General features: G+C 44.5%; 1 protein-coding gene across 3 annotated transcripts in view; it reads left to right on the top strand.

The window, feature by feature from the left end:
• Positions 1-22,801, top strand: part of ARMH3 (armadillo like helical domain containing 3) — a 130,040-nt gene that overhangs the window by 101,847 nt on the left and 5,392 nt on the right. For all 3 annotated transcript variants that reach the window (XM_075026225.1, XM_075026226.1, XM_075026227.1), the window contains exon 25: positions 19,687-19,803. In XM_075026225.1, the coding sequence (XP_074882326.1) occupies positions 19,687-19,803 (117 nt within the window). The remainder of the gene's footprint in view (positions 1-19,686; positions 19,804-22,801) is intronic.

The raw sequence follows: 22,801 nt of genomic DNA on the forward strand, positions 1-22,801 counted from the left end.
ACTGGGAGCGTGCTGAGCAAGAGCCACAGATTTAACTTTGTAATAAGGTCCCAGCCCATACTGCGGAGACCGGCTGATGTTGCTCTAGTTCCAGTGCTTGTCTTGCACCCCTGGTCAATGTGTTTCACAAAGCACTTCCCAGATGCCTGGTAGGTTTCTTTTATATGTGGTACTTAACTAAACTTGGAAACGGGACTGTGGGTAGCTATAGGAAGGTGCTGCAAGCTGGGCTCTGAGCTCCTTCCTAGCTTTCAGTGTGCTGCCTTGAGCAAACCTTGAGCCCTCTGTCCTCCCAAGTGAGAGGGCAGGTGGTGTGGAGCTCTTGGAGAGCCAGGCAGCGTTTGAAGTGCTGTGCGATCTGCTGGGGAAGGCTGCTGGGGAAGTGGAAAGCAATGTTACAGATTGCCGTCACTGCTAAGCGCCTGTATAGGGCAGGGAAAGCTCCACAGAGGATTGCAACAGAAGGATCAAAACAGCCTGCGTTTATAAAGATTAAATTACAACTTTGCACATCTACGATTAAAGGAGGAGCTGTCAACGGCTGGCTTGTGCGAACGCGCAATTCAATTTGCATTTTGTAAAACTTCAGATTGAGAAGGTTTTTTAATCCCTTGTGAAACAGGAACAATAGATGCTGGCTGTTGCCAGGTGCATAATGCACATAGATACCATGCGAATTTCTTTCATGGTCCTCCGTAAAGCTGGATTTATAGCACTATACTTTGTTGCTGTAGTCCCGAGCTCCACCCTAAGCTTCCTTACACTCAGTCATCTCTCTGCTTGGGAGTCCTAAAAGCAGACAGGCTATAGCCTGCTGTGCCAGTTACAGATGGCAATGTGACTGTGAGTAACTGTTCCTGGAGTCAAATTCTCCTCTCACAAAAAGAGACAGGCTTTGCAGTGACTGCCAGCTATGCTCATTTTGGGGCTTCTTTAGGATAAAACTCCTGCCTTCAGAGACTGCTACTCTTCCTTCTCTCTGGTAGTATCCTGCTGTAACAGATGATGTTTTTCTGCCTTCCTCCTCTGGATCCTCTAGCTGGGGCTGCAGCTGTTTCCAAAACGTGACAAATTGGGTCATCGCTCTGATTTCAAAGTGGGAAGCAAATTGAGCTTTGCAGTCCCTATGCCTCCCAGAGCAGGAGAGTAAATGCTGCTGAGCAAAAGGTGCTGCACCTGAACAGAGCTCCATTCAGCTGGAAGATTTGGGGTTTTGGCTCTCTAACACTTGGCATTTGGATGTTAAGACACTAAGTTCAAATTTCTTGTCCACGGTAGGGAGCTCAAAAGCAAACCTTTTAATAGAGGAGAAGGCGGCATCTCTGATGTGTGTCACTCTTCCTGTCTTCACGGGAGATCTGAGGCAGGCAGCGGGATTGCTCAGGGAGCTAAGATGTGTCATTCAAAGACAGCAAGCGGGGGAGATGGATGTCCAGAGAGATGGAATTGGGGAAGGTGCTTCTGCATCAGCCAAGTGCCAGGGGCAATAAATCAATTCCACTACCTTAGTCAGAGGGCGCTTGGATTCCCCCATGGCTCAGTTAAGGCACAAATAAGCTCCTGGGGAGCTAAGTATTGCTAGCAGCACATGCTGTTTCAGCAGCAGCATCTGCCTTGCAGCTGGCATGAGTGTAGGCCTGTGGAAGGATATTAAATCATAGCCCTGTGTTTGCTCTCACCTGAGCACCTATTCGTAGGAGTTCTTCTTCCACTTTTTCCAAACCATGGATTTATGTTCTCCATCAATAACTGCTTCACAGCAAGAATTGCTAACAGGGAAGGTGTATTCCAGCCTCCCAGATAAGAAGCTGATGAATTGGCCTGGACCATTGTCTGAAAGTACCTAGGATTTCTGAAATAAGCTGACGTGACCCAGCAACTATCACTTGCATCAATGTTAACTGGTGTGTCACAGCTGCGTCAATTTTAGTTTAAACTAGGAAGCTTTTCTCTTCCATGAAAACACAGGTTAGTTAGGATGAACTCTGGCAGTAAGAGAGTAAGTATGGAAAATCTGCTGACCTATCCTTAACATTTAGAGAATGGGGTAGTTTCTTGTGGACTGACATCTAATAACACTGTTTCCGGTAGCCCCTGCCATATGCCTCAGCTTCCTAGTTGGAAACTTGGATCCTAAGTCTTATTATGTGCAGAACCCCACTGAAGAAATATTGTGCTTAAGGCTTATTTGTGCACAAAACCCATCTTGGTTTCCCAAATGTATTTTCCTCAGCAGCTGTAATTCAGCAGACTGCTTTTTTTTTTTTTTTTTGAGTTGGATGTAAACACACACACAATGCTGTTGAAATCTTACTCTTGGACTTCCTGACTTCTCAGAAAATGCTGGGTTTGGGTCCTGTGTAGAAGCTCTAGAGGTGGAGAAGTTCTTGTGAGTGCTTCTCCCACTTGTGATGGCATGAGCGAGCTCCTGTCCCACTAATGGACCAACTGCATCTCTGAGACAATGACCGCTGCTTACAGTGAAATGTGATGACAGAGAAGGACACAGCATCTTTCTGGCAATGAGATTTGGCGTCAGGGAGCTGGCATGACATGGCTAGCTATCTTGGGGTGCTTTGGCTTTGGGAAGGTCTGTACTATCTTTTGCAGACCAAACTGAGCTGTCCTGGAGCCCCGTGAGCACGTTTAACACAGTGGAAAGATGGAAATAATAGTATCATGGTGATACTGTGAGAATTTCTTTCTCAGGGCACTGCTATCAACTCCCCTCTGCTTATACTTCTTCAGCAACATCTGTGAATCAAATCATTGCTCTTCCTGCAAGTAAGACACCGGTATTTACTTAGGCATTGCATTGTCCTTTGCAGCCTTCTCCTAGTTCTGTGAAAATTAATGTTCCAAACCCAGGATGTATCAATCTATATGTGCATGTGGAGGTCACACAGAGCCTACCCTGAGATGTTTCTCAGCAGTTCTTCTGAGTGCTTAAAGGAAAAGCATGCTTAGCTGGCTAATGACTGAGTCTCCCTTTCTAGTCCTCTTCTGCACTAGAAATACCTATACTCCCCCCCCAAACCTAGATACTAGCCTTTGCTCAGCTGTGTCATATTGGTGGTTTGCTGGAGTCAGGCATCTGTCCAACTTACATGAAATGTTGGCTGTTACTGTCACCCTAAGGTTTATCAGTGATTTTATGTAACAGGATGTACGTAACACAGAACATGGATCTAGATGGAGCTTCACATGATGATATCTGCAGGGGTTTTTGTCCCTTTCATTTCTTACAAAAGGTAGCTGTGAGCTACAGTATAGACTTTTTAAGGCTGTTTTGTTTCCAAGAAGTACTCTTTTTGTTGAACATCTTGAAACACTAGGACAGGAGCAGTCTTCCAGCTGATGGAAACAGAAATGTGGATTTGTGAGGGAGCCAAGGTAGTCATGCTGGAACTTAGACTTCCTGACTGTTTTGGGTTTTGCATCCAGGCTGCTTTGCCGGGAATTTTCTGCCCTGTCGTTAATGCTCCTGAAAACCAACGACTTGATGGAAGCATCTCACTACAGACTCTTAGTTCTCACCTCAACTATAAAGATGTGCTTTTCTATTTTAAGTGATGGACCTATTTAATTACAGTACCACCTACAAGGTGCTTTGTAGGCATAGAAAGGAAACTTAGGTCTGTTGCTGGGCTGAACTCCCCTTCTCAGAAGAATAAAAAGAAAGCTACTGTAATGCCTCAACTCAGCCTCCTTTGCAGATACCTGAGCATGACACACTTTTTGCAGGGGAGACTATTAACATGATCTGAACTTAATTTCTCCGGCTGACGACAGTTTCCCACATCATCCAGTTCTTGCTGAGCTTTCCACCCTCAGTAGCACCCAGAGGGATAATATTCCAGGACTGCTTGAGTCCTAAAGTGCGTCTGTCTTAGTATGTTGATGTTTTAGAACTAGGACTCGGTGATGCTAAGGCTGGGCAGTTAATGTCATGTCATACATTTTGACATAAAGAAGCTGGTCGCTGACCACTCCTGTCCCAATTACTCATCAGGAAGTCAGTTGTTAAGTCAAACCAGAAACCTGTGGTCTTGTCAGCTACATTATTAGCTTGAGGCATAGCCTGGTCCCTCATCCTCACCCAGAAACCCTTCACTTGAGTGAAGCGTAGTTTGAAGATGGAGGTAACTCTTCTGTTGGGAGACCTGGATTGAAGCTGCCATGCTTTTTGTACATGAGATCATACCTCAGTGTGACCTCAGCTTACATATGTCAGGGAGAGCTTTTTCTGTGATGAGTTTGGAAAAGGTCAGGTTAAGATGCTTGGAAGAAAAACGGCCAGTTGATTTGATCCTGATCTTTGTTTTAGAAAAGAATGATGCAAAAATCTCGGAAGTCAAATCTGGGGAGTAGGAGGATTTTATTTTGATAGCATTCCCCTTTAAAAAAGGAGGGAAAAACCCACCTGCCTGTACTCTCACAAAAAGCCTTACTTTCCAGCACTCAACAGGGTTGTGGTTTAAAAGGTAAATCCAGACTCCGGACTGTTAACCCTCTCTCCAGTAATCTTACATCGTCATACCCAGGTGCTCGCAGACTGCTGCAGCTTCTTCTGCCCTGTTGTTACTAAGTCAAGAAAAGAAATATCTACAAAATATTTAAGATCACACCTCTCCTCTGTCACTTGGTCTTGGAAAAGGTCATCAGATTGTTCTGATGCTAGGTGCTCCTCCCTGGCAGAGGTTTTAATGCTTGCTAGGGTAATGGTGAGTGGCATTTCAGATTGCAGGCTTCTCTTACTCTGTATAGCTCCTACTGTATGTTCCTTTCTGGGTATTGAATTGTTGTTCTGGCACAGTATTTGACTTGAGTTTTTCCCTGCCCTTGTTTCTTCCATGGGGGGCTGTGTGCCATCACACTGCTGACAGCACACACATTTGGGAGGATTCCTTTACATGTGCCTCTTCTGGCATTTTACAATCCTGTCTCTTTCAACATGTGATAGCAGAATATAAAGTAGGTCACTCTACTTCCTTTCTGCTTTTCTCAGTTCTGCAGCTCTTATGATCTTTGAATTCTTTCTGAATATCAGACAGTTTTGGAGACTCGTGTCTGGGAGAGTTCAGCAGGCTCCTAAAGCCTCAGTAGTCATCTTGGGATTGGGCCTTAACAGGGCACTAGGGACATGTTTCTTCGTAGCCTTTGCGTGCCTTGGATACCCTGTTAATTAGTGCCCTTGACATGTTTCACAGGGATGAGAAGGAAGAATGATGGCAGCTTTCCTAATGCACAACCATCACTTGCTGCTATGATGCATCCTGTGGCTGCTGCCAGCCCTGCCCTCCTGTTCTGTCTGAGTTGATTGTAGCTGGCAGTTGTTGTCTAGACACAGTAAACCAAGTGAACAGCTCTACTTATTACCATTTATAAAAATGCACCAAACAAAAGCTCTAGGCACAGTCACAAGTCAGTCCTTAAAAAGGCATATGGAAGGAATTTAGTCTTTCCTGAGTCAGGCCAGCAGATTTACAACAAACCCCAGAACTTTAAAGTACCTGAATTTTTCAACCTGCAGACTTGCTTTGGGGTTTTATTCATACAGCCCAAGGTGGTAGAAGCGTTGGGGTTAAATTATAGCACTCTTTCACTGAAACTCCCCCTTGTGAATGATTCTCAGAACTGTAAGATCAGAGTCTCTGCAGAGAGTAATGCAGAGATGTGGTCCCCTTCAACTTCTGTCACTTGGTTTCTCAGCAGGATAAGTGTGGTACCCAATTATTCTGTGTTAACCCAGGGTGAGAATGGATCCCTGTGGTTTATTGCACCTTAAAGGTGTGTTACTATGTGGTCAAATGCATGCAAACTCCGGATTTTGTAGAGCTTCTCTGAAACATGAGACCGAATTGGAGATGCAGAGAGACCTGGTCCAAAGCTTCCACGCAAGTTGCCTTCTAGTGGTGGTGAATTCCTGAGGGGACTGCTCAACTGATATGCCTGGCTAGTTAGGAAAAGTCAAATAGAACTTGAACTTGTGTGTATTAGTATAAGGTGCAGTTTCTTAAGAAATCTGCTAAGCAAGCATGAAATCCTCTTTAAATATAGTCAGAAATTCAGATGTGAGAATAGTATCGAGAGGGCAATGCAGGAGCATTTTGGAAAGAGCAGAGTTTAAGATTCCCATTAAAACAAAAATAGTTGTGCAAATAAAACTACCAGCTGATGCAGTACAAATTAGTGGGTTTAAAATCTGGAGAAAAAGGAGCTGAGTTATTAATCCCTGAACTGAAGCCCTTAAGTCCTTTTAGTTGAGTGACTTCTGCTTGTCATCTAATCCCCTTGAATCATGGAAAACATAGACCCAGAGTTGTTCTCTGCTGTGTAGTAAGAGGAAATTTAACCAGTGAGCTAAATAAATAAATTGATTAATTGGCAACAATAAGGAGCTGTGTATACACTGTATCTAATTGCTTTTTTTATATTGTCTTCCTCTAACTTCTTGGAAGACACAGGTTTGTGGGTTGTACATGCAAAAATATGCTAAAAAAACCCACCTCACCAAGGCTTTGAACCTTCAGCTTCAAAGATCATTGTGTGGATCACCTTATATTGCTTTGGACAGTCTCTAATGGGGACATTGCTCAGCCAAGCTGAATTTATGCAGTAGGAATTCAAGCTGAAATTGAACACACCTCAGAATCACGGAGTAAATCAAATCTCATTTCCTTGCTTGCAGAGAACGTGGGCTGTGTGGGCTTTCTTCCTCCTCCTCCTTCTCAGTAATTTTTATTCTACCAGGTTAGAGCTACCTTCTTCTTATGAGAAATACTGAGTGAGTGGCTTCCCTGAGCCTTATTCAAAAACCCATCAGAGCTAATAGCTTTGAAAACGTTTGATGTCCAAGAGGCACTTGGGAGCACTAAATCCTCACACAGGGATTTCTAGGCTGTAGAACAATGGTGTCCTCCAAGCACTGCAGAAATTACCGTGGAGACGATACTTCCATTACAGATCCTGCAGGTACCTACCCAAGAATATGGCAAAAGAGAAATTTACAGAGAAAGCGGAAGCCTTGGTGATCAACTTCTTATCCCCAAGAGAGTGGCATCGTCTTTGCCTAAATCTTCAGTGGTGCTGTATGTACAAATACATCCCATCTCTATAGCCAGCAGGTTCAGTTTAGAGCTGTGACAGCAAAGGGTGCATGTTTTTGATTCGGAGGGCAGGCATTGTGGACAAGTAGTTCTCCAGCTTGCTGCTCTGTGTACTGATTAGCTTAGCTTGAGGATTCAGCAGCTAAAGGTGCTTTGGAAAAGAAGCATAAGGTTTGTTCTCCTCATCCTTTGGGGAGAATGGGTCCAGTGCCAGCACAAGTCACCTTTCCTTTGAATGTCAATGGTGGGCACACAGCCAACACAATAATCTTATCTGGCCCGTTAGCAATAAACCTCCACTTTGTGTCACGTCCTTCCTGCCCATCCAGCATCTGAACCTCTGTGGAGATAACACCTTCACTCTCATAGAGGCAAGATGCCTCTTTTCAGTCTCTTCTAAGCCATACAATCTGAAGGGACTTGTCTCCTGTGGTGTTTTGGGGTTGTTACTGGGAGTGTCTGAATTGTGAGAAAGCTGATGCTGAAGAGGTGGTAGGTCTGACACTTTAAGGATGTAAGCAGAACAAATGTTGCAGGGATAAACAAGTTCCCAGGCATGCAAGCCCTTTTTGTCCTCCAAATATCTTTGGATTGCAAGACTCCACTTAACCGTGGCAGGACTCCTTCTTGAAAGTTATAGCTATTATCTTGGGCCCTGATTGCTTCAGTTAGGTGTAAGGAGAAAAAACTAGAAATAACCGAGTGTCAGCAACTTTTGGTGTCTCTTTGTTTATTTCAGAGAATGCACACGGACTTCTTTCCCTGAGAAGGGCAGTAATAAGCAGCAGACCATTTGATTTCTCAGAAACCTCTGACCTGTTTTCTGTGTTTGGTCCATGCCCAAGTCTCTGTTCCTCTGCTCCCTCTCTTCACCTTGCTGACTGTCTGCTGACCAGCTATCCTGTACATCTCCATTTCAGTCAAGAAATGTCTCAGCACACAATGTTTAGCGTCTCATCAGGCCTGCCCTTGCTAGTGATTATCTTGGATAGTAGCTCCCGTATTTCCATCTGTCCCAATAGCCACTTAAATGTTCCTTTTGAATTAACTTTGCAGTCAACTTTAAGCAGTTCGGTTTATACAGGCAAAAGATGTTTTCTGTGCTGGCCATGAATGCTTCCAAGCATAAACGGTCTCGTTCTGTTTCAGCTCTGGTCATTGCCCAGATGGAGTTCAAAAAGAATGACACATTCCAACAGCACAAAAGGGGATAGTTTAACAAATTAAAATGTTAACAAGCTTCACTCCTTCAGCACGACGTATTGGAAATTGTTTTGTTCTCTTATTTCTACCCTCATCACAGACTTTGTCCTTTCCTTTTCCTTCAGTTGTGCAATGCAGATTAGAGTAGGATCCAAAAGTGTGTCTAGGGTTTGTGAGGAGTCACTTAGTTGGGTCAGATTTGATTCCATTATCTTGGTAGGAATTTCACCACTGTCATAATTCTTATAAACTTAACTTGCACAGCTGTATTCTCAGTATCTAGGGGACGGTCATCTCTGCTCCTTCTTACCTTCTCAGTTACTCCTGATGTCAGTACTGTGCCTGGTCATCAGCACTCTTGGTGCTTGTGTCCAGAATGAAGAGACTTCTGAGTTGCGCATTAGAATGTCTTATTTCTGCAGTAAACCACTTTTGGAACTGCAGCCTTAGAACAGATGTTTTGCAACTGAAGTTCCCTTTTCACTACAGGATTTTCTGTTTATAAGGATCATCCAGCAGCTTATAGCTGTCTGTTCCAACTCCAGATTTGCAAAAGCCTAAATAGCTAGAACTTTTATACGGCTTGAGTCACATAAAATTCCAAGCACTGCCCACCTTTCCTTATTAGCTAGCTACCTTAGCATACTGCTACTACAGTTTTTCTAGCTATTTTTGACTAACCAATTGACTATAGATCTATTTCTTTAGGCTGTATCTTTAGAAGGCATTTTTGAAGATTGAATTTATAAGTCTCTTGGAGTCTTTAAGCTGTAGGAAGGTCACTGTGATAGGCCTGGAAATGTTGGCTCAAGGCTCAGCAGTGGTCAGAAAGGCAAATAGAGAAATTATTAGAGAGAGAACAAAAATAAAGCAGGAGTACTGTGCTGTCACTGTATAAGTCTGTGACAAGCTATGTTTTAAATCTTGTATATTGATTCCAGTGCCCTTATTTCAGAAAAGATATTGTAGAACTGCAAAGTAGTATAGATAATCAAACAGTTATTTGCTCATCTGATTTCTTGGCTATCCAGACTTGTTGCTTGTATTCAAAAGTTCTTGTTTTCCCCGTCTTAGAATGGACTTGAGTTCATTTTCCACATGTGTTCAATTAGGCAGGTGAGCTCTGAATTTCTTCCGTCTTGGCTTCACTGCTTCTCTTCAGGCCACTGAATTATGGCCTTTTATCACTCCCATTGTGCGATTAATAGCTGGCCTTCTATTGTCACTATTTAATTGCTTAAATATAAGTAGGAGCTATGGAACTGATCTTTCTAAGCTCTGCCCCTCCAAATGCATACCTTCCTCCCCCAACCCTAGCTGGGTGTTTCTCTGGCATGTCCAATATTATTTTGACTTACTTTAAATATACAGCATCCACTTGATTCGTGGCCAGTTTTTTAGCATATTGCTATTTAGTTTTGCTGCTTCCTTTAATTAAATTTATTCATGTTTCAGAAACCAAGCTTAACAAGATTCCTAATCATTTAAAAAAAAAAAAAAAAAGGTAATGAGCTAGATTAGCATCTACTTTTTCTTGGCAAGTATCGGACCCAGGGCTGTACTAGTAGCATTGTAGAGGCCGTTTGCTTGCTATTTGCTGTAAAAGAACAAGAAAAAAGAAAAATGAAATGCATGGCCAGCTCCATAGCTTTTTGGAATGTCTGTGTTCTCCTTTCATTTATCTTGATCTTCAAGTCAGAGTCCTGGTGAGTTTTGGTTTTTTTTCTAAGTCATCCTGTAATCATTATATCTTGTAGAAGTCCGTGGTGGCTGTGTGAGGAGCACAAGCTCTCCTGGATCCTCCACTGATTCCTGTGAACCTGACCAGGTGACATAGTACCAGAAACCTCCTGTGACTGCAGATGTTTGATTAGACCATAACCAGAATAAGCCTCCTCATTGCTTTTCCCTTGGGCACAATTAGGTTTTGGTTTCTTTGAACTGGAACAGTCCACTTGCTTCTGTCAGGGTTTGATTGAAGGGAAAGGTTTTTGTTGTATACCCTGTCTTAATCTGTTCTCTAGACAGCCTTATTCCTGACCCAACTGTCTTCTGGGCAAATTTGAATTTCTTTACTAGGAATGAGTTTCCTCTGGTGTACATCAGGGATCCTGTTGTCACTTCATCAAGGCAATCTGAACTGAAAGTTGTGTATTTGAGTTTCAACATTTGCCAGGATGCTTTCTGGCTGCTGGCCCTAGAAAGATTTTATTTCTTCTTAAGAATAATCTTCTTAAGATTTTATTTTTTCTTAAAATCTTCAGCTACTGTTTTTTAGTTTTTGTAGCTGTCTTTGATTTCTGTAACAGCTTTATACATCCTGGCTTCTCAGTTCAACTGGAGCAGCAGCTCATAACTTAAACTCTTTTATCTTGTTTTGGGCACCAAGGTTACTAGTCTTACTTTGTTCAGTTAACTGGTGCTGGAGAGCTGCTGCTCATTATTTTTTTTTTCTCTGTGTTCAGGAGGACAAAGTCTTCTGTAAATACAGAATTGCACCAAAGGGTGTACACAAATCACAGCATTCATTTGCTGAATGCTGGTTAGCCACTTAGGCTGAACGGGTAATATGCACAGTGAGTGTAAGGATGGTCTCGTCCTCTTGTTTGATGTTTTGGTGACAGCAGTTGATTTACTGCTGTGCTAGAATGCAGCTGGTAGATAAAAAGCTTCTCCTGGAACAGCCCATCACATTTCAGCACTTAAGTTAATTGTAAGCACAATGGGGAAATAAAAAAATTAACGGTCCAGTCCATAGCTATCTGCAGTGCATTTTAAGCCTTGGCAGAATTGCAAGTGCTCTTATGTACCTAGCAGTGAGAAATGTTTTCATAAATGCCACCAGCTGGAGATAAGGGTTCACAACTCCAAAATGGGCTGTAACTCCAAAATAGCAAATCTATCTATCTCAGGGTTTTATGCTCCTGCCATCATCCTGGCCTTCCTTATGCTGCCTGCCTTCCTTCCTCACAGAATTTCTAACAACAGGCAAGCTTAGTGGACCTCATTCAGTTTCTGGCGGATCTCCCCATCCAGATCTAAAAGTCTGCTCTGGAGAGTGCTTATTTTATTAATTGATAATTTTTAAGATAATTTGTTTCAGGATCTTTGACTTCTTTTTCCCTGCCTGGGCTTTGGAAGTGCCAGTGTTGTGCAGTACAGGGATGTTCGTTCTCTTGGCGGAAACCCGCTGAACCCATTTTCCTCCCTCAAATGGCACAGAATTGTCTCCTGTATTTCCTCTTGAGACCCTGTCCCGGCAGTCTGGGAAAGAGCACCCAGGGTCCCACAGAGTGTGCCAGGTTCTTTGTGCCAAGTAGGATATGCAGATTAGTATAAACCTACTGACCATCTTTGAAACTGAGAAAAGTGGATTGGTCTTGAGAAAAAGCAGTGCGAGGCTAAGTGCGTTTTTGCTCCTTGCGTTCAACCTGTTTGGGTTTGGAGCAAAGTGAATTTAATGTGTGGGAGTTGTTTTGTGTGTAGACATGACTTCTTGAAATTACTCTGTAGTAAAAGCATTCATGGCACAGGCTTTCTGGTGAGGTGAGCAGTCTTTCAGCTACCTGACTCCTAGAGCTCGGACGGTGTCATACTCCTAGCACAGGACTTCCTAGCCCCAGGGATGTCAAGGGTTATCAACCACATTAATATCTTCTATTTGTCTATACCTCTTACAAATTAAGTCTCCTACAAGCTGTGCACATAGCTGGTCTCTGTGACCGTATGTCTCTGTTGTTACTTGCCTTTGTCCTACTTTGCAGCCTTTCTGCTTGTTAAAGTAACTGTTGAATCTTGCGAAGGCCGTCCCATGAGAGCTTGGGATGGGCACCGCATTGGCTTTGATTGGCTTTGAGATGTTTCTGAAAGCTGTGTGATTTCCAGATTGGTTGGATCAGTGAGTCTTTTCCCACCATTAAATAGAGTTGAACACCTTAGGCTTCTAATGGATTGTGGTTTTAAAAGGTTTCTGGAGCAGTTAACTCTTGTGCCAAAACAGGATGCCATTTCTGCTAGCAGAGTTCAGAGAACAACAGTATTTTTCTGAGTGAGCTTATCGGTTACTTACCTTTAGAAGAGGCACCTGTGGGCAGAGGAGAAAGACTGTAACTGAACACTCCCACTCCATGGATAGAAACTGTCAACTTTGTAGGCTCGTTCCTTTAAAGATCACAGTTCTCTGTGAGATCATTGAACAAACATCTGAGCTACTGTGTATCATCTGAGCCCCACAGAATGGCTCTATGCTGAGGTGAGGAGAAGGGAGTGTGGAATGTCGCTCCCTGATGCTGCTAAGTAAAATAATAGTAATCATCTTTTATGTACAATCAAAACCTTTTGCCTTGTGTAGACAGGTGGCAAGGCCTGGATTTCAATACCACTCAAGTGCAGATGTATAAAAGCAGTCCTCAGGAAGGATTTGGGACATTGAGAGTTAGTGTTTAGCTGGGCACAGGGCAGTGCACTGAACACAGCAGACTGCCACGAGACTGGCAGGGACGAAGGACAAACTGATGGGCAAAGACTGTTTACTCCCGGGCTCCTAGACACAGGGCTAATGCTCAATGAGCTGAGCAGAGGAAGATGGGCAAATGCAAGTAACCTGGTGGGAACTGTGTGCAAGGGGTCCCTGCACTCACCTTAGCATTGGAAAGCAGGGTGAGGCACCTTCTCTCCCTATCTCCTGGCTCATCATTGCTGTGTGCTGCTCAGCGTTGTCCATCTGTCCAGCTCCAGGCCCCGAACAAGAGACTCCCATGAGTCCCATCGGCTTTTGCTTTTCCACAGTCAGGACTGGAGCACGTATTCATGGCTCAGTGCCATCCTGGGGCTCATGGGCAGCTGCATCCACCTCTGGGGGCCTTTCTCCCCGCTGTGACCTGGACAGACTTCTTGTATCTTACTGCCCAGCATTGCTGATGCATTCTGCATCAGTGCAGTCCTGTTTCATACCTCAGAGGAGAAATTTGCCCTTGGTAGCTTTCATTTAGTCTTTTGGGCTAGCTGAGCTTTTTACTATGGGAAAAGTCCTCCTTCCAGGAATTTTCCTGCCCTCAGGGCAGACAGGGTGCTGCTTCCTACTCTGAGAGTGACAGTTGTGCGAGCTGGTGGGAGCTGTCTTACAGGCTTAGTCTGAGGAACCTCACACTCTCAGCCCACAGCAAGAGAGGGCCATAGGCCCTTCACTTGCATGTAGTACAAACAGCAACTGCTTGATGTAGGAGATCTGGGGCACTGCAGCAGGAATGACAATGTGCTGCCTATCTTGCATGTATGTGGCATGACTACACTTGCATCTCAAGCCCAGATCTTTGTCTTTCCCACCATGTGCACCAGACCCACTCTGCATCCTCTGGATCCATAAATGTGTGCTGTGTGCACAGCGTATCTTGGGAATCTGAGTTGTTAGACTGTCATAGCAACACCCTCCTCCTCTTCCTCTTAGCATTCATGAACATGGAATTAATACTTATGGCTTGATCAGCTTGGGGGTAAGGGATGATGTTGAAGCATCAGCACTGCATTTAGCTCCAGGACAACTGCAAAGGTAAGGTAGTGTTGGGTCAGACAAAAGCTCTGTGCTGCTGCTTGTCCTACATTGGGTGCTTTTCTTGAAGCTAGTGTGAATGGGAGCTGCTTTCAGCACACATGTAGCACTGGCAGTCTTAGTGGATCCTCTCTCTGAACTTGGCTCCTGCAGGCAGTGAAAGAGAAAAGGGAGAAGGAGATGAGTGCAGCCTGGGTCTGGGCAGATTCTGTTGGGAAATGTGGCACCTGTGTGTGTGTATTTTTATTTAACTTCTAATTGTTTAGTTATATGCTTTGTCTTTGGCACTTCTGGGGATTAATTCCAGCAAAGACTCCAGCCTGCATCAGCAACTTTTAAGTTGCTTTGTGAGAAGTGTGATGCCATTTGGAAAAAAAAAATCATTTTCCATATTAATTAGAAGATACTACTGTACAATTTATGTCAATTATCTGGCACTTTATTATGGAGAGGCAATAGCCTCTTTGTAGTCCAGGTGGCAGCAGCCTTTTCATTACAATGAGAAATGTTGCTACTCAGTTGAATTCACTAGGAGAAACACTCAGGGATTATGAGTTGCTTGTGGAGATTAGTGAGGGAGAAAAAGGGGAAGATTTGTACTAAACCTGAAGTAAACAAGCCAGGACTCCAGTGTGAAATGCATATCAGGCTTCTACTAGAATAGGGAAACCCTAATGTCTCTTCCTACAGCCTCCATCCTCTGAGCTGAGGGGACAGGCTGCTGGGTTTGCTGGTGGTATCTTGGGCTTTGCCTAGGTTTTGGAGGTGGGACTGCCCTAAGTCCCTCTCTGGCAGTGACAGGGACTCCACCTCCTCTGTAGAGAGGACAGAAGGCACCTTTGTCTATCCCTGGCTGCCATTGGCCCCTATGCAATGTCCATGCAGTAGCGCTGGTGAGGGCATTACATGCCCCATAGACAGGCTGCTCCATCCTCCAGCATGGGACAGCAGCACCCAGCTTTTCCATCCTGTGAGGGCTTGCTAGGCCTGATCTGGAGAGCTTCCCCCTGTCCCAGCCTTGTGAGCCACTTAGAGATGGGGTGGGGGGCAGATACATTTTAACCTGGAGTTTGTTGAGGGGTTTTTTTGCCTTTTGCTTGATGTGAGATCATTCAATCAGTTCTTTTCCAATTGATTCTGTGCCGTGGTAGTTAATGACTGTCTTACGGGCGTGGAGAGGCTTTAGCAAGGTGCTGTTGCTGCTGACTGATTGCATTCTTGTCCTTTGCTGATTAAAAAGACAGTGTAGAGCCCTTCCATTCTTCTTGCTTCTGTTTTTCCTTTATTCTTCTGTCATTACTCTGTGTGCTTCCCAGAACCTACCCACCACCAGGTCCTTTGCTGGGTGGCATGAATTGGTGGTGCTCTCTAATTTTATGTTTTAGTAAGGCAGAGACTGCAGTTGTAGATGATGAAGGATTCTGCGGGTTAAAAAGTTACTAAGCAGTGAAGCGTACTCTGTCTGCCAGATAGGTGGGCCTTCATTCTGTGTGTTGCCCCTTAGATTTCATTGCCGGTACAGCTCCCTCTCTGGCTTTGCTGCTAACAGTGGCTATGTTCTCCTGGGCAGGATGGGGATTGGAGACTGCTGTATGCAATCCCCTTGTTTCCCTGGGACAGGCTCTTCCAGAAGGTCTGGTCTCTCCTGGGCGAGTGCAGCAAGTCAGCTCTTGTTGAGGATCAGTCAGAGAGAACAGCTCTGGTGCAGTAAGGAAGGAGCCTGTGTGTAGATAGTGGTACAGCAAAGCATGGTCTGTTCTGGGGGAACTGGTTTCAGAGCTCGTGCCCACAGGAGTCCACTGACCCTTCGGAGGTTGTCCGTCCAGTTTGCAAGGAAGCGGTAAGCTGGTGGGTGCAGCAAAGTAAGGAGCTAAAAAGTCTGAAATAATAATCTTGTGCCTCTGGGTGCGGTGGCACACCATCGTGTGGCACGGATGGGATGTTGCGGAGAGCTGAGCCCCACGTCAGCCCCTCCGTTGTAAGCCAGCCCCCCTGCTATGTTACCCTGAGGGGTGCCTCTACTCACAGGTTGTCGTTACTGGGGAAGGAGAGTTATGGGCCATGGGCAGTTGTAGCTGCAGGAGGAAGCTGAAACCTGAGTGCCACAGAAAGCACTTGCTGTTCAGAGCAGCTCCTGAAAGGTTGGTTTGGGGACATGTACGCAGGGACCTGAATCGCTAATGTTTCTCTGGAACTTCTGGAAAGCAGTCAGTTAGTGAGTGATGGGCCAGGGGGTTAATCTGATGGCAAATTATCTTTAAATTACAGTGGTGCAGCTCCACTGACTTCTGGGTTGTTGCAGTGGAGTAAATGAGCAAATGTAGCCTCTAGGGCTGATACAGGTAACTGCAGGAAAGGAATTCAGCAGCCTTTACTTTTCTTATATTGACCATGTCTGAGTTGCTCACTTCTGTCATACTGCTTTTTTAAGACTCTGATCCCCCTAAGGTAACCTACAAAAAGAGATTTAGGTTGTGACTCCTCTTCACTTAATATTTTTCCACTGTAAAGATCCAGTAAAGCATTTTTTTTAAAGTTTGCCCTGCATGTTTATCCTTGCAAACTGAGGATTGTCACATCTTATCTTCCCTCTTGCTTTCTGAGAAGCTCTTTGGAAATCATCTACAGTCCATTTTCTTCTTTCTTTGCCTGACACTAGAAGTGGTGTTCTTCCAGCTGCCTGTGAAATTTAAAAAACCCAAATATCTATTTAAAGTCCATGTGGAAGAGTCTGGCTAAAAGTCCCTTCCTTTTTAAGTTATTCATACTTCACTGTCTTGGAATTGATGTTTTCTAGTCTTCCATAGAGACTTCTAGGAAGACCAGGTCAGACAAGACCTTGAAGGAGAAATGTTTTAATCTTAAAATTAAATTCCTCTAGTTCTTTTGTATCTGGCAGAAAAGTGCAGATAAAGATCTCATATGTTTAATGCAAAAGGGCGTTCTTCCTGCAATAGTTTTCCTGAGCAAAAGTCAAAGCAGTGTGTAAGAAGGGTGAAGGATGCTAACATACAATCTTCTGTTACACAGAGGATGTGAGTTTTTGTCATCTGTATAGAAAGCTGATGCCTTTCAAACCTTCATGTTAGATGGCCTTAATACCTTCTGCTGCTCTTTAACCTCTCCTCTGTCTAGCAGCTGCATCTTAAAGAGCAGATGAAATTGTCTCAAGGGTGGCAGGTCCTAATCTCAGTAACAGTTCCTATCCATTATAGGGTATGAAGTGAAATGATCTGTGAGTGGGTTTATCCCAGATCCCACGTAGCATTTTTTTCTCAGCAGCAGCAAGAAAGGGAAATTATCAGGCAGTGAGAAGAAGCTGTTTATTTTTAACTTACCCTTTCTTTTTAAGTTCTATTTCATAATTAAAGGAGATAAGGAGTGGAAGCTAATGAAAATGTATAGCTAAGGGGATAAGCTGATCTCAAGTTCACTGCAGAGATTATGGTAAGTAGTGGGTAACACAGTAGAGACTTTGGGGCCTCTTGTTCCTTCCCTGTCCTCCTCCTAGAGTATCACACTGAGTTTTAGCTGCCTTTCAAAGGTGACACAGGAGGGCCAATTTAAAGGATACTGCTTACAGAGCTCGCTGCTGCCCTCGGAGTTTACTATTCCACAGCGTGGTTTAAGGATGCCTCTGTTGAGTATCTCTCTACTCAGAGCTAGCAAGGAGGAATCCTGATTCTTCATGGAGAAGCGTGTACATCCATTGTCTGGGCAGACCTATGTGGCACTATGCATGACTGTGTGTATGGGGGCACAGGTGACTGAAGAGGAGCCCAAGGGAAGGTTCCTGGGGAGTGGGGATAAAATGCCTCCACTCTGAGTTACTGCTGGAGAAGCCTGTTCTACTCCTCACCTTTCAAACAAGGTTTCTCCCCTGCAGCTTATTAATCTTGGTCAACTTGGCTTCCTCAGATTGACAGGAGAATGGCCCTCTGATTCATGCAAGCTGTTAGATTCTGTATTGCTCAAAAGAAAGTGCATTATGCTATTACTCTCCATCCCTAGTGGATAGTTGTATCCCAGAGTAAATTATTCCTGTACCCAGGTGGCTTTCTTTCATCGTTGCTCTTGGCTCTGTGATACTTCTTGCAGCTTCTGTACACAGGAATAAGAAGGTCAGACTGAATTTGGAGATGGCTGTCATTGCAGGGGTTCTTCCTCTGCCCGTGGAGCTGACAAAGACATTAGGAAATGAGTCCTGGAGAGGAGGCTGCATGCTCTTGCAGCAGCAGGACGCTGACAGGCTGTTCTTAAATAACATTGCAAAATGCTGATTCCTACCCCTAGCTTGCCTCTGCAATGCTGGAAGACAGCTGAGCTGCAAAGAGACTCTGCTGTGTGACCATCTCACCTGGGAACCACTTCTGGGACCCTTTTTTGCCCCCAGTCCTCATTTGGATGATGCCCTGTGGCTTCTGCTACCTCAGGCCCTAGCCTGTTTCTAAGCGTTTACATGAGTGTCTCTGCGTACCACTGTCACATGCAAAGTTTGGAGGAAACAAGCTTTTGAAGGAACCCTAAGCAAGTCTAGGTTTCCTAGAGTAAAGGATATAAGGACACAATTCAGTCCTGTAAAGGGCAGGAGCTGCCAGCTGCCTAAAAGGGCAATTGAGGGTAGTGTTTACATTGTTGGGAGGACAAGAGGAGAAGTAGAAGGGTTCCTTATTGTTCTGGTCACTGTAGTCTTAAATCCTCTGCAGTGCTTTTCTTAGGATCTTGTCTGAGTTGTGATGCCTTGAGGCAGAGTCCTTTTCCTTTGCACTTTATACTATGTAGTCCTCCTGGCTGAGGCTTTTCATGAGCAGAGGCTGCTGTAATGCAAACCTCAGATGCTGGTGCTCTGTTTAGCTCTCAGATCAAATGGTAACAGCCTAAGAAAGAAGTTCATGTGTTTAAGAGAATTGTTTCAAGCATATGTTTTGCCCAGGAGTGCTGAGCTATATGGTTCCTGGTAGGAAGATTACTTACCATCTCACAAATGCTTTGAGGAATGTGTTTGTCCATGCAATGCTTTGAAGCTAAAAAGCATTGTGGGAGTCACTCTTGGTGTTCCCTAGTTAGGAAAATTAATAGTTCAATAGGACAGAGATATGTAACTATGAATTTGCAAGTATAGCCCAGTGCTGGGAGCAGAGTAAGGCAGTAATATAACCTGGAGCGCTTTGATTGCGGTGAAGGCAGATAATAAAATATCTCCTGGGCAGGAAGACCTGGATTCGTGTCTCCATCCGTTTCCAAAACCAGAGTCCGTACCACAGTGGGTCTTCTCTTAGTGCCTGTCAGAAGCTTGTTCCTATCAGGAGAGAAGTGCAGTGCTCTGTATGGAAGCTGACCTGAGCAGCTGTAGAAGCTGGCAGTTTAGCAGATTGTGAATGGTGATTGGCAAGCCAGGAGGGAGGTGTGCTGGCAAAACTAGCATTGGAAGGACCATGGGGTCAGGCAAACCTGTGTTTGCATAGTGCCTACTGTGTTACATTTGGGTGTACACAGGGTAATTAGCTGCTTAATTTAATAAGATCATGTCTACTTCTCCTGGTGACATAATAGTATTTGGAAAACTGCTGCTGTCATAGATATAGGCTCATCCACTGTTCTCATGAATGGAGAAATTCTGTAAATTTGAGGGCTGTTTCTTACTGGCATTAGGAAGACTTTAGTGCCCACCTCCGTGTTGTTAGTCATGAGGCAAATATTGGCTGTTAAAGCCATGTATATTACAAAACCAGGTGCCAGAGCTGTGATCTATCTTGGTCTTGCTCCTCCTATGCTGAGGTGTCTGTGGTTGCTGACTCCTGTGCTGCATTTGACTGTCTCTGGCAGGTTTTGGAAGTGGTACGGTCCAACTACGACACGCTGACCCTGAAACTGCAGGACGGACTGGACCAGTATGAGCGCTACTCGGAGCAGCATAAAGAGGCTGCCTTCTTCAAAGAGCTGGTAAGATGCCTTGATTCTGCAGAATCAACAACCTTTTTCCAAAGCCTTTGCTTATGGCCTGGGCAGTGGCATTTGGGGTATAGCTGAGCAGCCCTGTTATTCCATTGGGCTGCCTTCAAAGGCAGGGCAGGAGTAGGATCTGAATGGACACTGCATGTCTCAACAGATCTGAAAGCTCCCTGGAGCTCCCTACCCTGCGATTCATGGCTGGGGAGGAACCACCAGACTGCTCAGGCCAGCAACCAGTTAGTCTCTGTCCCTTCAGCCATGGGGATTCACTGTGCTTTGTGGTGGTAAATTGGTGTGGTGGAGAAGCTGACTCCTCCCACTTCGGGTTTATCATGCAGGGCAACTTGGCCTTTTTGTTGTTAAGGGGACCACAAAGTATGGGACTGAGCAGAATATGGGATGCTGGTGAAACATGTGCCTGCTCATTGCTTTCCTCAATCACTCACAAAATAGGCTTCCCAAGCAAAGAAAGCAAAGGCATTCCCTAGAAATGTCTCCTTCTGCCAGAGGAGAAGACTAATGGTAGGAATCCTCACAAAAATAATATAGCAAAGACAAAACCGAGTCCAAATAATTTGGGTTGGTAGTGATATTCTTCAGCAAGCCAGCTTGCTCACCCTGCTCCAGAGAGCCCTGATGCAACATTTTCTTGTCCGACAGCCACATCACGAGGGAGGCAATGTTTTTGTAGTGGCTGGTATCTGAGGGGAGCCTGTTTTTCCTCACTTTTGCCTCATTACAGCTTCAGCAAAGGGAGAGATCTCTAACTCTGGCAGCCTTCTCCACCAGTTTGAGAGCTGATTCTCTCTCCCAGCTCTGTCCTTGGTGATTGATGAGTAATTGATGCCTGCCCACTCCGTCACGAGTCTGCATGAGTTTGGGAATGTTATACCTCCCTCTGTCTACTCTGCTCCAGAACAAGCATGCCTGAATTGGTTTTGCTTCCTCCTACAGAATGCTTTTTAATGTTTTTTGGGTCATTCCAGCACCGCCATTGGGTAGTATACGGGCAAAACCACTTGCAATCACTTTCATGCCATTTTTCTGTGTTCTTTTGTGCCTATTTTTGTTTCTCTGGCCTGCTGTTTGATACCACATCTGGAATACATGCAAAGACATTTGGCCATAGCCTTCCTGTGACACTGGCTTCTCCTGTCATTGTACCCTGGAAATAAGATGCCTTCATGTTTCTGTTGTCATCTCTTCTGTCCCAAGGGCTCCTGCCCACTTCAGCCAGCATCTCCTTCCCCAGCCTTTTGGCCACATGACTGCTCTGCTTCCTGCATGCCCCGCTTTCCACGTGGCCTGGCAGAGGCTCAGGCTGATCATGCCAATTGATTAAAATGACATTCTCAGTCCTAAGATCATCACAGCTACAAACACTTTAGCTGAAATTATTTTCTTCCTAGCCTGATGGTTTCTTTTTTCCCAAATCCCAATTTTGTATCACTTAAGAATCTGTTTAGCATAACCAGTCCCTCCTCAACTCCCTTCTGAAAATTGCCTGTCCAGGTACCCCTGGGACCGTCTCCTCAAGAGCATATGAAAGCCTGAATAATTACTGTCTAAATGTGCTGATTTGACCCAGTTGTGAATCTGTTTAATCCACATTTCTCTAGATGCCCTGAGAATTGGGACCCTATTAAATGTTCTTTACTCACAGCTACAGAAAATCCCCTGCATTCCATTAAGCCATTCCCTCAACACAGTGGGAAATCAACCTGATATGTTATGATTTGTCTTCAGCAAACTCAGCTGGCCTCTTGTCCTCCACACTGTTTTTACCTCTAGGTGCACAGTAGCTGATGGCTTTATTAATTGTTTGAACAACTCATCAACAAGGTCCTAGTCTGCCCTGTCCTCCCCATATCCTTTTCAAACCAGGTACTTGGCTTCCTTTTTGCCAGGCTTCTGAGTCTTTACTTCAGCTTCTGTTGCTGGTCTGATGTTGGATAATATCCCCCTACCCAATGCATTGTGTTTAACCGCTGAGGTTTGCAGGTTTTCATGGTGGGGCCAGAGTGAAGTTGCTGCAATTTTCTTTGTGGGCTCTGCCAAAGGAGTAGGGCTGGTGGTGAACCACAGGTTTCCACTATGGTTTCCAAACTCATGCTGGTCCCAACAGGTCTTCCTGAACAGGATCTTTTTGCAAATAATTCTTTCCAGATTCTGCCTGGTTTTCTTACCTCTATCTGTGTGATTGCATTAAAGCAGATCCTTCTTGGTGGGGAATGACACGCAGGAACCATTTTCCTTTTAGGCTGCCTTTTCATCTCTCTGTGCTGCCATTAAGTGGGTGAGCAGAAACTTCCCCAAGCCATTCTCTTGGCTCCTTTATGCTTAGAAATCTTGTTCTCACTCCTTTGACGTGCTTTGCTAATGCACTGCTTCACTTCTCTGGCTTTGCCTCAGTGCTGCTCTTTCTTGCTAATCCCAAAGAAAAATCTGCTTTCTTCTCCCATTCCCTTTTCAAAGAAGCTTTCAAAGGCCTGCAATACTGCAGCCACATTGTGGTGGAAGGTGATGTGCAGAGTGTTTTATCAACTGGGCTTTCTGGCCTGTTGTACTGCCTTTGAGGGGCTAAAGGAAGGAAGTTAGGAAGTTTTCTAACACTTTTTATTTCTTTTCCTTTGAACCCTCAGGGATGTCATTTGAGGTCTGTGCTGCTTTGATAGAATGAATGGTTTGGATGTGAGCTTTTGGACCCTTACATTGCAGCTGGAGGAATGTGTGGAAAGAGATTCAGCATCTTTCCAAAACATTCACTGTCTTTGCAGTTGGATAGGTTTCAGCAGAGTCTCAAAATAGTCTGATTAGGGATTGATTTCTGCAGGGGAAATTACACTAATTTGACTTTTAATTAGATGTAGTAGTCAGTGTAAACCTTCCTCCCATTGTACAAATTTCTTAAGAGCTTCTTGTTGATTGGAAACAAGTTTAATTGATGGGACTTGCTGTGAAATGGGAATGTCTGTACAGTGTTGCACAC

The sequence above is a fragment of the Buteo buteo genome, chromosome 4, assembly GCF_964188355.1.
Source record: "Buteo buteo chromosome 4, bButBut1.hap1.1, whole genome shotgun sequence".
Classification (NCBI taxonomy): Eukaryota; Metazoa; Chordata; class Aves; order Accipitriformes; family Accipitridae; genus Buteo; species Buteo buteo.